Raw genomic sequence first — 14,937 nt, 5'->3', positions numbered from 1 at the left:
AAAATCAATTTTCCAAAGTGGGTATGAGCTTTAGTAATTATGTTCTTGGGACTTTAAAGGTAGATTAAAGTGTTTCCTGATGAACAATGTCGTAATGCCCTCTTGCATGCATTACCATGTCATGCCTGCTCATTAAAAAAATACTTTGTCAGACCGAAGTTCCCAGCCGGCAAAAAATTGGAATTTCACTTTTACACTGTGCATAAGTGGCATCCCTTCCTTTCTTTCCTCTATTCCCTTCTCCCATATTTGCTTATCAAGCTTCACCTAGATGCATCTATCTTATTTGCTTCAACCACTCTGTGATGGCATGTTCCACATTGTCACCAGTCTCTGGGCAAAGTTTTTTTTTCTGAATTCCTATCTGATTCCTTTCTGAAAGCAAAATACTGCAGAAGCTGGAAATCTGAAATAAAAACAGAAAATGCTGGAAACACTTAGCTGGGTCTGGCAGCATCCGTGGAGAGAGAAAGAGAGTGAATGTTTTGAGTCGGTATGGTTCTGAAGAACAGTCATACGCACTGGAAACTGGCAAAGTGGTGCACAGGGAAATTGAGTCCAACCCGGCAACAACCTAACCTTTGAAAGATCAGGGCGCCCAGTAATAAAGGCGCTCCAATACAAAAAATTGAAAATAGATGTTACGTTAACTGGCCTGTAGTTTCCTGCTTTCATCTTCCTCCTTTCTTGAAGAGAACAGTCATATTCACTATTTATGATCACTGAACACTGTTAAATCCTATCACAGGTACTGCATAGCATTCTGCAACATACCTCCGCATTTAAAAAATATAACGTATTTCTCGCAACAGCAATATCTCTGTAGTGACTTAGTGTATCGGATCCAGTAAAATATTAGATTGCTCGTGTGATTCCTGACATAATAGCTCAGGGGCCCACCCGCACCCCAGAAACCTGTCCAATGTGAGATAGTCAAAGCTCTGAGAATAGATTACCTGCATGTCTGTCCTTGCAACCTTCAAATAAAGACAGGAGGAAAGGTGAAGAAAGACTGATGCTGTGAGCTTTTATAAGTTGTAATAGTTGAACATGATGTGCTGCATTATTTCAAATTTTGCTTCTGAGCCATTTAGGAGTTAATTTGTTTGAGAAGAACAATCAGCTACTTCCTTTGTGTTTGTTGGGTTTTACTTGAATATCAGTTCAAAATAATTTGCATTTAAATCTATTTTAGTAAGTAATTGCCCTGCTTCATTGATTGGCTCCTTCAAATCCAATTCATGAACATAGAACATACAGTGCAGAAGGAGGCCATTCGGCCCATCGAGTCTGCACCGACCCACTTAAGCCCTTACTTCCACTCTATCCCTGTAACCCAATAATTCTTCCTAACCTTTTTGGTCACTAAGGGCAATTTATCATGGCCAATCCACCTAACCTGCACGTCTTTGGACTGTGGGAGGAAACCGGAGCACCCGGAGGAAACCCACGCAGACACGGGGAGAACGTGCAGACTCCGCACAGCCAGTGACCCAGCGGGGAATCGAACCTGGGACCCCAGTGCTGTGAAGCCACAGTGCTAACCACTTGTGCTGCCCAAATGGTAGAGGTAAGACCACTAGATAGTGGCATATAAAGGAGCTCCTCATCCCATCCTAGCTCGACCAACAGATATTGCATTCAATTTGCACATTTTGCAAAAGGAGGAATGGTATCAATTTCATGATTGAGCAAAGTTACAAAATAATTATTTCTCTAGGCCGCCCACAACCTTACTTCATCAATTATCATAGTTTCTGTAGAAGGGTCATTTAGTTGTTGTCAGACCTGCTGAGATTATCCAGTGATGTCTGGTGAATTTATCAGACACTTTGACCAGTTTATTATTAAAAGTATTTACTTAGGTGCTCTTACCTGTGATACGAACAAAGGACAAAAACAGGTTCACGGGTTAACCCACTTTTCATTCACAAACAACTCTCAATTCCCTTGTACAAAACAACTCTTAATTCTCTTTCTCGCAGCTGTTCCATGCTGCTGGCTATTGCTGTAGCCTTGATGCTGTAACTATTTTATTTGGGTATTGCAATCCCCCAAATCAATCACGCAGAATATTGCTCAGACTCACAGCTGAGCTCTAGGTATTACCCACACTTAGTGAAGGAGGCTGCCCTGGCCACACTCAATATGGGCATCTACTTCTTCTGCGATGGTTGTGCCTGAGAGGCTCCCAGGTTGTCGCTGATTATGTATTCCGATGTACTTTTATACAGGTTCTGCTAGCACTGAGTCATACACACCCACACCTTGTCTGAGTTCTCTGGTCCCATCATGACTTAAACTAATTTATAGAAATAAACAGGATACTCCTGTTCAGCCAGGTTGATTCAATAAAGAACCACTGTCCTCTGAAACACTCTTGCCTGACCAGCTATTAGCCCGTTATGGAGTCTGATGGCCTCTTTAATCATCATTCTTCCTGCTGAAAAGTCGATCACTCCTGTCTTGGAGTTAGTTACATATTCATAGCATGGTCTTTTGTCCTTTTACATAAGCATGATAATTATTATAAGTGGGTAATCACAAATTTCCATATGGCAATAATGATTTTTTTGCTCTCCCCAATATCGATTTCAACCAGGGCCTTATTTGTCAGTTCCTGTTTTTTGGCTGTGTCTTTTTCCCTCATCAGCCTGTTCCCAGCACCTCACTGGTGGACGATCAATAACCTCAGAAACGAGATTGGAGACAATTGAAGGCTTTAATACGCTCAATGTGTCCCCCAGCAGCGCAGGTACAAGATCTCATAGTTGTAGGTGGAGAGTTCAATCCTCCACCATAAGATCTTGTCATTTTTTATCTTGCCCCGCTGTGCATTATCGAACATGAAAGCAACTGACCGTTGGTCAGTGAGGAGAATTAATCTCCTGCCGGCCAGGTAATGCCTCCAATGTCGCACAGCTTCTACTATGGCCTGGGTCTCCTTTTCGACTGAGGAATGGCGGATTTCGGAGGCGCGGAGGGTGCGTAAGAAGAAGGCCACGGGTCTGCCCGCTTGGCTGAGGGTGGCCGCCAGAACTACGTCGGACACGTCGCTCTCGACCTGGAAGGGGAGGAACTCGTCAATGGCGTGCATCGTGGCCTTTGCAATGTCTGCTTTGATGCGGCTGAAGGCCTGGCGGGCCTCCATCGACAGGGGAAAAACTGTGGATTGGATCAGTGGACGAGCCTTGTCCGCATAGTTGGGGACCCACTGGGCATAGTAGGAAAAAAAAACCTCTGCAGCACTTCAGGGCCTTGGAGCAGTGCGGGAGGGGGAACTCCATAAGGGGGCGCATGCGTTCAGCATCGGGGCCTATCATTCTATTACGCACTACGTAGCCGAGGATGGCTAGGCGGTCGGTGCTGAACACTCATTTATCCTTATTATATGTGAGGTTAAGGATTTTTGCGGTCTGGAGGAATTTTCGGAGGTTGGTGTCGTGGTCCTGCTGGTCGTGGCCGCAGATGGTGACATTATCGAGGTACGGGAATGTGGCCCGTAAACCGTACCGGTCAACCATTCAGTCCATCTCTCGTTGGAAGACCGAGACCCCATTAGTGACACCAAAGGGAACCCTTAAGAAGTGGTAGAGCCGCCCATCTGCTTCGAAGGCAGTGTATTTGCGGTCACTAGTGCGGATGGGGAGCTGGTGGTAGGCGGACTTAAGATCCACCGTGGAGAAGACTTTGTAATGCGCGATCCTGTTGACCAGGTTGGATATGCGGGGGAGAGGGTACGCGCGAGCTGCGTAAACCTGTTGATAGTCTGACTGTAGTCGATGACCATCCTATGCTTCTCCCCGGTCTTTACAACCACTACTTGAGCTCTCCAGGGCCTATTGCTAGCCTCAATGACACCTTCCTTCAGTAACCGTTGGACCTCTGACCTAATAAAGATCCGGTCCTGGGCACTGTACTGTCTGCTCCTGGTGGCGACAGGTTTGCAATCCGGGGTGAGGTTCACAAACAGGGAAGGCAGATCGACCTTGAGGGTCGCGAGACTGCAAACAGTGAGGTGGGGTAAAGGGCTGCCGAATTTGAAAGTTAGACTTTGGAGGTTGCACTGAAAATCCAACCCTAGGAGTGTTGCTGCGCAGAGGTGGGGAAGGACATAGAGTCGATAGTTTTTGAACTCCCTTCCCTGGACTGTGAGGTTAGCTACACAAAACCCCTTGATCTCTACTGACTGAGATCTGGAGGCCAGGGAGATTTTTTGATTAACGGGGTGGACGGGTAGAGAACAGCGTCTTACTGAGTCGGGGTGTATGAAGCTCTCCGTGCTCCCAGAGTCGATTAGGCAGGATGTTTCATGCCCATTAATAAGCACCGTCGTCGTAGCAGTCGATAGTGTTCGGGGCCGAGACTGGTCCAGGGTCACCGAGGCTACTCGTGGCAGCAGTTGAATGTTTTCTTCGGGCGTTGTGTGATCAGCCGAGCTGGGGTCCTGGGAGTCCATACAAGATGGCGGCGCCCATTGGTCGCACATGGCTGGGGGTGCACAAAATGGCGGCACCCATCCATCGCACGTGGCGTCCGTGGGACAAGATGGCGGCGACCGCAGGCCGCACGTGGCCCTGGAGGAGGAAGATGGCGGCGCCCACTGGCCACATGGGGACCGTGGAGAGGGTTGTGCTGGCGGTCCGTATTCACCTCCGGAGACCGCAGCGACTGCCCGGGCCTGGCATACCTCCACAAAGTGGCCCTTTTTACCGCATCCCTTGCAGGAGGATGAACGAGCTGGACAGCACTGTCTGGGGTGCTTCGCTTGCCCGCAAAAATAGCAGCGGGGCCCCCTGATGTTGCCAGCCTGTCTTGCAGCACAAGCATGTGGGGGGATGGGAGATGCCGCGGGGAGGTTCGACACTGCCCAGGGGGCTGTCGCGTGGTCGGGGACGTAAGCGTGTGCGTTTCGCGAGGCCACATCCAGGGAGCCGGCAAGGGCCCATGCCTCCTTGAGGCCTAGTGTCTCTTTCTCCAGCAGTCGCTGGCGGATTTGGAAGGACAGCATACCTGCAATGAAAGCGTCCCGGATCAAAAGTTCTGTGTGGTCGCTTGCCGAAACTTGCTGGCAGCTGCAGTTTCTCCCCAACACCAGGTGCGCACGGTAGAATTCTTCCAGTGATTCCCCAGGGATTTGTCACCTCGTCGCTAGCAGATGTCGGGCATAGACCTGGTTTACAGGGCGAATATAATGTCCTTTCAGCAGCTCCATTGCTGCATCGAAATCGTCCGTGTCCTCGATGAGGGTGTAGATTTCTGGGCTCACTCTCGAGTGCAGGACTTGTAGTTTCTGTTCTCCTGTGGGTGTGTTTTCGGCCGTTCCGAGATATCCGTTGAAACACACCAGCCAGTGCTTGAAGGTTGACGCTGAGTTTGCCACATGGGGGCTGAATCCGGCTTGATTTGGAGCTCCATTCTTTTAAATCTAGCGTATTAAATTGATGTACGATCAATAACCTCGGAAACGAGATTGGAGACAATTGAAGGCTTTAATACGCTAGATGTTTCCCCCAGCAGCGCAGGTACAGAAGAAAGCTGCTGGGGCGGCACGGGCTCTTATACCCTGCCTTGCAGGGCAGAGCTAACATACAAGCTTAACCAATGGGAACAAGTACATTCTCCACCAATGGTATTCCGGCATTAGTAGGTACCGTAATCCTCCTAACACAGCCTACTACACTCACCAGCAATTTTTGTTTTTAGTTCAGATTTCCAGCATCTGCAGTACTTTGCTTTTATCACATTTTTGAGATTACTTTAAATCCTCTGTAAGGTTATTAACCTCTTTTGAGGCCTTTGGGGATTGGATGAGGAAGTGTGTTACAAGGATGTAAGAGCAAATCTGTGTAAATCAACTCTGGTTGATACTTATTTTAAATATCTACCCTTCTAACATTGGCTGGGTGTAATAGACGTGTGTTTCTGTTTTATTGGACATGTGTACCAAAATAATACATTTTTATACTCCTGTGATTTACAGAGAAAGCGAGGATTTGTTGGCAAACCAATGTTTAGGCTGCTTCCTTATCCGTGTCAGTGGAAGTAGAGAAGGATACACATTGACCTTTAGGTAACTTTTCTTTGTTTACTTTTTGCAACTTGAAATCAGCAGTATTACCTGGTGCTACAATTTACCTGTATTAACATCTCCAGTTGGTGAAGCATATGCCATGCAATAAATTCATTAGAAATATTAAACAAGATTATCAAAAAATCCATGTGGAAATACTTGTGATACAGCAGGCTGATTCCTTCAAAAAACTGTTCATTATCACCTACAACTGAAGCAGCCATAAACCTACCTCAGTATATTAGAACAATGTTAATAGACCTTGTTCTAGCCTGGTGAATATGCACAACTTTAAAGTTTATTTGCACTCGCGTCACAATGCCTGGCATACCTTGCATTGTTTTATGCATTACTGCCCTCTCCCCATAGCAGGAAGTTGATTTCTGGATCTTAATAGAATAATAGAAAATGCTGGAAATACTCAGCAAATCTGATCGTGTCTATTGGAGAAACAGGGCTAATGTTTCAATTTGAAGATCAACAAAGTTCCACGCGAGGCTATTAGGCAAAATTTAGGACTCATGGGATTAGGGACATCAAAATCTCTCACTGCTTCATCAAATAATTTAATTAAGTTTAATCGACATGCTTTGCCTCTGTATTGAAATTTGTTTCTTAGTCCACGTATTTCCAAGTGCTGGTTCACTTTGTCTCAGATTATTGTTCCTAGGCAGCACGGTGGCGCAGTGGTTAGCATTGCTGCCTCACCGCGCCGCGGTCCCAAGTTCGATCCCGGCTCTGGGTCACTGTCCGTGTGGAGTTTGCACATTCTTCCCGTGTCTGCGTGGGTATCACCCCCACAACCCAAAGATGTGCAGGATAGGTGGATTGGCCACACTAAATTGCCCTTTAATTGGAAAAAATGAATTGGGTACTGTGGTAGTATGTATTGGGGGTCATGTAGGACTGGAAGCCCTAATGTCATTGGCTGACAGATCCCGGGTCCTGGGTGGCCGTTGACCTCAAGCTCCGCCCTGAAGGCGAAGTATAAGAAGCCGGTGTCTTCCCCCACAGGCCAGTTTACTATCGGGCTGCTGGGGAACAGACACGCTTAATAAAGCCTCATCGACTTCACTCTATTCGTCTCACGGAGTCTTTGTGCGCTACAATTTATTAAGCGTGCCTAAAAAGGACTATGGAGCTCAGGATCATTCCAGAATGCCTGAGGATCAGCCCCCACGCAGTGAATGCAGCAGCAGCCTTCAAACACTGGCAGACTTGCTTTGAGGCCTACATCAGATCGACCACAGGCCGAGTCTCAGACGAACAAAAACTGCAGGTCCTGGACTCGAGGGTGAGCACGGAGATTTTCACCCTCATTGAAGACACCGACGATTTCCAGACGGCGTTCACAGCACTGAGAAATCTCTACGTTCGCCCAGTTAACCAAATCTACGCTCGCTACCAGCTCGCGACAAGACGGCAAGCTCCCGGAGAATCGATGGACGAGTTCTATGCCGCGCTGCTGATTTTAGGACGAGCCTGCAGCTGCCCGTCGGTGAATGCAAACGAACACACGGACATGTTAATGCGCGACGCTTTTGTGGCAGGTATGCAATCCTCCCAAATCCGCCAAAGACTTCCAGAAAAAGAGTCGCTAGGACTCTCAGAGGCACGGGCCCTAGCAGCCTCCCTAGACGTGGCCGCGCGTAATACCCGTGCCTACGGCCCCGACCGCGCGGCAGGCCATTGGGCCCCGTACGTACCCGTCGCGGCAAACCTCCTACCCCCCCCCTGGACACCCCACAGGCTTGCGCAGTCCAAACGCCGAGTCGCACCGGGGGCGCCCGCTGTTATTTCTGCGGCCAGGCGAAACACCCCCGACAGCGCTGCCCGGCCCGCGCAGCCATCTGCAAAAGCTGCGGGAAAAAGGGCCATTATGCGGTTGTGTGCCGATCCCGCGAGGTCGCCGCCGTCCCGGGGCCACAGGGAGCCCTACAAGCAGTCTATGCCTCCCAACCCCCCCAGCACGCCTTGTACGACCCGCAGGCGCAGCCGATCTGGGTCCCGACCACCGCGGTCCCGGGAGAACTGGGAGCCCTGCACGCCGCCTACGCTCCCCAACCCCCCTCCCCGCAGCCCATGTACGACCCGCCGCCGGCGCTCCCGCTTTGGGTCCCGGCCAACACTCTCCACGGAGAAGAAGGGTTTTTTCGCGTCCCGAACGCCACCCTCACCCCCGTCCCGCGCCCCACACCTGACCCGCCGGCGCCACCTACTTGGACCTCGACCACCGCTGTCCCCGGTGAGGGAGCTCCTCGCGCTCCTTGCGCTCGCGGCCCCACGCCTGACCCGCCGGCGCCGCCGACTTGGGCCCCGAACACCGCTGTCCCCGGCGAGGGAGCTCCGCGCGGTTCTAGCGCTCGCGGCCCTGGCGCTCGCGGTGAGGGAGCTCCGCGCGGTCCTAGCGCTCCCCAGACCCCCCAGCACACCATGTGCGACCCGCAGACGCCGCCATTTTGGGTCCCGACCACCACTAGGGGAGGAGGGGCGCCGTTGTGCGACCCGCAGACACCGCCATTTTGGGTCCCGACCACCACGAGGGGAGGAGGGGTGCCGCCATCTTGGACCGCCCCCGACGTGTACGACGCATGGGGGCGGCCATTTTGTCCACCCCCGCCGCCATCTTGTGACCCCCCAGCCACGTGCGATGTATGGGGCGGCCATTTTGTCCATCCCCGACGGCAACAACGGACCCCACCCCACTACTACAACCATGGCTCGCTTCGGTTACGCTCGATCAGGCTCGGCCCCGGACTCTCCAGACGACGACGACAACGGTCCTAATTAACGGCCACGAGACGCCATGCCTAGTCGACTCTGGGAGCACGGAAAGTTTTATACACCCCGACACGGTAAGACGCTGTTCCTTAACCACCTATCCCAGCGCACAAAAGATTTGCCTAGCTGCAGGATCCCACTCCGTACAGATCCAGGGATTCTGCATAGTTACCCTAACGGTGCAAGGGAGGGAGTTCAAAAACTACAAACTTAACGTCCTTCCCCAACTCTGTGCCCCACCTTGCTGGGATTAGATTTCCAATGTAATCTACAGAGCCTTACGTTTAAATTCGGCGGCCCCATACCCCCACTCACTATCTGCGGCCTCGCTACCCTCAAGGTGCAACCCCCGTCCTTGTTTGCGAACCTCACCCCGGATTGCAAACCCGTCGCCACTAGGAGCAGACGGTACAGTGCCCAGGACCGGACCTTGATTCGGTCCGAAGTCCAGCGGCTACTAAAGGAGGGCATAATCCAGGCCAGCAATAGTCCCTGGAGAGCGCAGGTGGTAGTAGTGAAGACCGGGGAGAAACAAAGGATGGTCATTGACTATAGCCAGACCATCAACAGGTACACACAACAGACCACGACCTTCCCTCTGTCGACAGAGGCTTGCCAGGCCTTCAGCCGCATCAAAGCGGACATCGCAAAGGCCACGATGCGCGCCATCGACTAGTCCCTCCCCTTCCAGGTCGAGAGCGACGCCTCCGACGTAGCTCTAGCGGCCACCCTTAACCAAGCGGGCAGACCAGTGGCCTTCTTCTCCCGAACCCTCCACGCCTCAGAAATCCGCCACTCCTCAGTGGAAAAGGAAGCCCAAGCCATAGTGGAAGCTGTGCGACATTGGAGGCATTACCTGGCCGGCAGGAGATTCACTCTCCTCACTGACCAACGGTCGGGAGCCTTCATGTTCGATAATGCACAGCGGGGCAAAATTAAAAATGACAATATCTTAAGGTGGAGGATCGAGCTCTCCACCTTCATCTATGAGATCTTGTACCGGCCCGGAAAGCTGAACGAGCCGTCCGATGCCCTATCCCGCGGCACATGTGCCAACGCACAAATTGACCGCCTCCAAACCCTCCACGAGGACCTCTGCCACCTGGGGATCACTCGGTTTTACCACTTCATCAAGTCCCGCAATTTCCCATACTCTTTAGAAGAGGTCCGTACAGTCACAAGGGACTGCCACATCTGCGCGGAATGCAAGCCGCATTTTTTCAGGCCAGATGGAGCGCACCTGATTAAGGCTTCCCGCCCCTTTGAACGCCTCAGTCTCGATTTCAAAGGGCCCCTCCCCTTCACCGACCGCAACGTATATTTCCTTAATGTAGTGGACGAATACTCCCGCTTCCCTTTTGCCATTCCCTGCTCCGACATGACCGCGGCCACAGTCATTAAAGCCCTGAACAGCATCTTCACACTGATCGGTTACCCCGCATACGTCCACAGCGACAGGGGGTCCTCTTTCATGAGTGACGAGCTGCGCCAGACCCTGCTCAGCAAGGGCATAGCCTCAAGCAGGACGACCAGCTACAACCCCCGGGGGAACGGGCAAGTAGAAAGGGAGAACGGCACGGTCTGGAAGGCCGTCCTACTGGCCCTACGGTCCAGGGATCTCCCAGTTTCACGGTGGCAGGAGGTCCTCCCGGACGCTCTCCATTCCATCCGGTCGTTATTATGTACAAGCACTAATCAAACGCCTCACGAGCGTCTCCTTGTCTTCCCTAGGAGGTCCTCCTCTGGAACGTCGCTGCCGACCTGGCTGGCGGCCCCAGGACCCATCCTGCTCCAAAAGCACGTGCGGGCACATAAGGCGGACCCGTTGGTCGAAAGGGTTCACCTCCTCCACGCAAACCCCCAGTACGCCTACGTGGAGTACCCCGACGGCCGACAGGACACGGTCTCCCTGCGGGATCTGGCGCCCGCCGGCACCACGCACACCCCCCCCCGACACCATCAACCCAACCGCCCCCCTTCCTGCCACCGCCGCACCCCGCGACCGCCCCCTTCCCAGGAGGATCAGTCCCCCTCCCTTTGCACCGACAGCTGAAACCGTACGGCTCCTGGAGGCATCAACACTGGTACAAGCACCACCACCACCGCCGGGGCCGAGGCGATCGACACGGACGACCGACTCGTGGCGTCGATGTAAAACAAAGATGGACTGTTCAAAGAACATTTTGTTTTCCTATACCCTCTGTAAATAGTTGTAACAGGACGAAACTGTCCAATACTGTACTACCATGTAAATGTTCTATCCTCCCAGGACCAGCCCTGTAAACCCTTACCACCATACGAAGCATCACCCCGCCGGGTTCATTTTTGACAAGGGGTGAATGTGGTAGTATGTATTGGGGGTCATGTGGGACTGGAAGCCCTAATGTCATTGGCTGACAGATCCCGGGTCCTGGTTGGCCGTTGACCTCAAGCTCCGCCCTGAAGGCGAAGTATAAGAAGCCGGTGTCTTCCCCCGCAGGCCAGTTTACTATCGGGCTGCTGGGGAACAGACCCGCTTAATAAAGCCTCATCGACTTCACTCTATTCGTCTCACGGAGTCTTTGTGCGCTACAGGTACTCTAAATTTTTTAAATAAAAACAAAGATTATTGTTCCTAACAGTTTCTACACTAATATTAGGTCGACTGTTATCAGGCATTTTTCAACTTGAATGGAGCATTTTCTCTCCTTCTGGCCTTGTGAATTCCCCCATACCTAAAGTGAAGTGGAACGTTTTGCTAAGAACTTCCATTATTATTATCTCAAGCTGTTCTTCCCTCAGCAGCCTAAGATGCATCCCATCTGGACCAGGTGATTTTTTCAACTTTGAGCACTGCCCATCCCTGCAGTACTTCTTTGTCGAAGTTTGTGCTATTAGTTATGTTCCAGGAAGCAACATTGGCCCTTGGGAGGGTTCCCATCTCCGCAAATAATCTATGTGTTTCTTCAAAAACTTGTCCTCGGCTTTTACTTCACAAAACAGTGAAGTTCTTGGTCACCTATTTTAGACTGTCAGTATCAAATAGTTCTGGGTCGGGTACAAGACAAACGGTGTTCTCAGCACTGCCACTGTGCTAAATAGGATAGACTTGAAACAGATCTAGCAACTCAAGACTGGGCATCCATGAGGCTCTTTGGGCCATCAGCAGCAGCAGAATTGTACTCAACCACAATCTGTAACCTCATGGCCCGGCATATCCCCCACTCTATCATTATCACCAAGCCAGGGGATCAGCCCTGGGTTAATGAAGATTGTCAGAGGCATGCCAGGAGAAACACCAGCCATACCTAAGGATGAGGTGTCAACCTAGTTAAGGTGCAACACAGGACTACTTACATGCCAAACAACGTAGGCAGTAAGTAATAAATAGAACTAAGCAATTCCACAATCATTAGATCAGATCTAAGCTGTACAGTCCTGTCACATCCAGCAGTGAATGGCAGTGGACAACTAAACAACTCACTGGATGAGGCAGAGATCCATTTCTCAGCCCTAACATTTATGAACAAAAGAATGCAAAATAAAATTGGGGCTCATCACATTCATTTAAACATTAAAGACCCATCACAAGAGTTGAGGAAAGAGTAAGTTGGTCTCCTCATGTTGTGAGCATGGTTTCCCTCGAATAAGCTAATTTACTAGCCAAATATTCAGCATTCATTACATTGCTAATTTGTGGGGCAGTGGAATTTGTCTCGAGTTCAAAAACTTGTGTTGCATTCTGTGTTGAGGGGCTTTATAAAAACAAGTATTAGAACTACTGGAAATTAAAATGCAACATATATTGTATTATTTATATTTGATGCAGTCAGGGTTAAAGGCCTGGGTTAGTGTGCGTATGACAGCTGTAGTCAAGTGCTTTGAAGAATAATAGAAGTATCCTGGTTTAAAAGGCAACTATGTTTTTGGGAGTCAGAGGTGTAATCAAAGCATTGTAAAAGCTTGGGCGAATGGATTTTTGGTTGCATTAAGATGGTTCCTTGTGCAGTAGTTCATTAGATATATTGTGTTTCAATTTGATGATTACATCAAGATGATGAAATTAATGGAAAAGGCTAGAGTACCAGGCATTTTGTAGGAAAGCAGTTTAGTTGAGTTTTAGATTGGGATGTGTGCAGAAACCAAGCATCTGCTCTCACTGCAGTTAAGTTAAAGATTTGACTGGGGACAGACCAAAAGCAGAATTGCCTGTTAACAGGATAGGTAGTTTCAACAGTGAATTGAGACAGGCAGGAGTTTTCAGTTGGTTCTGGAAGTCAAACTATGAAGACAGTTTCTGAAGACTTCAGCTGGAGATCTTGCAGTGTTCCAACAGGATTCAGGTTTATCTCTTAAAATATTTTCAAAGAACATCTCTTAATCACATAGGCCTGGGTCTGCTAACTATATTTAAAAGTGGATTGAGTGCTGAGATTGTTGTGTTGTTTGAGTGGGAATAAATATAGCAGTTAAGGGTTATTGTGTCACTGTTTATTAGCATTGTTTAAGGGGTAATTGTAAACTATTTTCTTGTGAGATGTTAAAGATATTTTAATACTGTATTATTAATAAAGTTTGTTTTAATATACCATATCCCTATTTTGCATTAAATCATTCTGGAGCGATCCTTTCCCCACAGTTTTATGAAATTAAAATAAAATATTGGGGCTTCTCTCCAGTATCCTAGCCACTGTTGGGGTCTGGTCCAGGATCGTAATAAAATAGAGCATGGGAGAATGGGACTGACTGAATTACAGAGAATCAGCAGGCACTCAAATGGCTTAATAGTCTGTGGAGGATCTGTGGATTCTCTGATCTTTTATCATATTTAGAAATTCATGGTAATTCTTTTAGTTGGGAAAGCCATGATGTTAGAAAATATTCTGATCCATCCAAACCCCTCACTCTTGGAAATTAAGTGTTTCAGCATGGCAGCAAATGTTCTTTTGAATCAATACAATATCTTCATCTCTGTCATTAAAAATTAACCTACACATTTACTAGTATTTGAGTAAAGAGTTTCCTAATAATGGATATAGAAAAAAAACAAGAATCATTATGAACCGTGGAACTTAAACTCAAGTTATAACACAATACAGATATGAACAGAAATCGTAGATCGAACCTCCCCTTTGATGTCCCAATCAAGTAAGCTGATATGTTAAATAAATTAAACCAAATGTTTCGCGAAACCTCAGGGTAGCGATTATTGTTGGATAGATTAGACAAATATGGTTTACTCTCTGTTGGGGGGATGGGTTGGGGGGGGGGGGGTCTCTGCTGAAGTGTCTTTAGAAGTCTGTGATTGGGAAGCAATTCTATTTATAGAATTGGTCTCTGTTAAAATAGGTATAAATGCTGCCCAACAGCATGGTGGCACAGTGGGTAGCACTGCAGCCTCACGGCGCTGAGGTCCCAAGTTCGATCCCGGCTCTGGGTCACTGGCCATGTGGAATTTGCACATTCTCCCCGTGTTTGCATGGGTTTCGCCCCCACAACCCAAAGATGTGCAGGGTAGGTGGATTGGCCACGCTAAATTGCCCCTTAATTGAAAAAATAAATTGGGTACTCTAAACTTATAAAAATAAATAAATAAATGCTGCCCATCCCTTCATTTCGGAGACTGCAGTTTTTTGTGGCCACATTATATTGTAATCCAACATAATCAAAGTTTAGGACCAATGGCTTCTTCATGTTGTCTATCCATCTTTCTTTGTGGTAAAACTGCTTCCATGTAATTACTGGTCTGGTTTAAAACTGTTACTTCATTAACCTGGCAGGAAATGGGATTTAGAGTCACAATTCAGACAAAACAGCAGGCGCGGAATTCTCCGGTATCTGGTGGGCGGGCCGTACCGGCGCCAAAGAGTGGCGTGAACCACTCCGGCATCGGGCTGCCCGGAAGGCGCGGAATCCTCCGCACCTTCGGGGGCTAGGCCGGCGCTGGAGTGATTGGCGATGCGCCAACCGGAGCCGAAGGGCCTCGCCGGCCACGCGAGTTCCTAGAACCGCTGCCGTGATTCCTGCGCATGTCCAGTGGGTTTCTTCTCCGCGCCGGCCATGGCGGAGCTTTACAGCAGCCGGCGCGGAGGGAAAGAGTGCCC

At 49.4% G+C, this 14,937-nt stretch overlaps 1 protein-coding gene across 3 annotated transcripts in view; it reads left to right on the top strand.

Annotated features, from left to right (window-relative positions):
- Positions 1 to 14,937, top strand: part of LOC140409085 (myosin-IIIb) — a 250,058-nt gene that overhangs the window by 212,381 nt on the left and 22,740 nt on the right. For all 3 annotated transcript variants that reach the window (XM_072497187.1, XM_072497186.1, XM_072497184.1), the window contains exon 26: positions 5,984 to 6,073. In XM_072497187.1, coding sequence (XP_072353288.1) covers positions 5,984 to 6,073 — 90 coding nt within the window. The remainder of the gene's footprint in view (positions 1 to 5,983; positions 6,074 to 14,937) is intronic.

Source organism: Scyliorhinus torazame, chromosome 3 (genome assembly GCF_047496885.1).
Source record: "Scyliorhinus torazame isolate Kashiwa2021f chromosome 3, sScyTor2.1, whole genome shotgun sequence".
In the NCBI taxonomy this organism is placed as follows: domain Eukaryota; kingdom Metazoa; phylum Chordata; class Chondrichthyes; order Carcharhiniformes; family Scyliorhinidae; genus Scyliorhinus; species Scyliorhinus torazame.
This window is presented reverse-complemented; position numbering and strand designations above follow the sequence as displayed.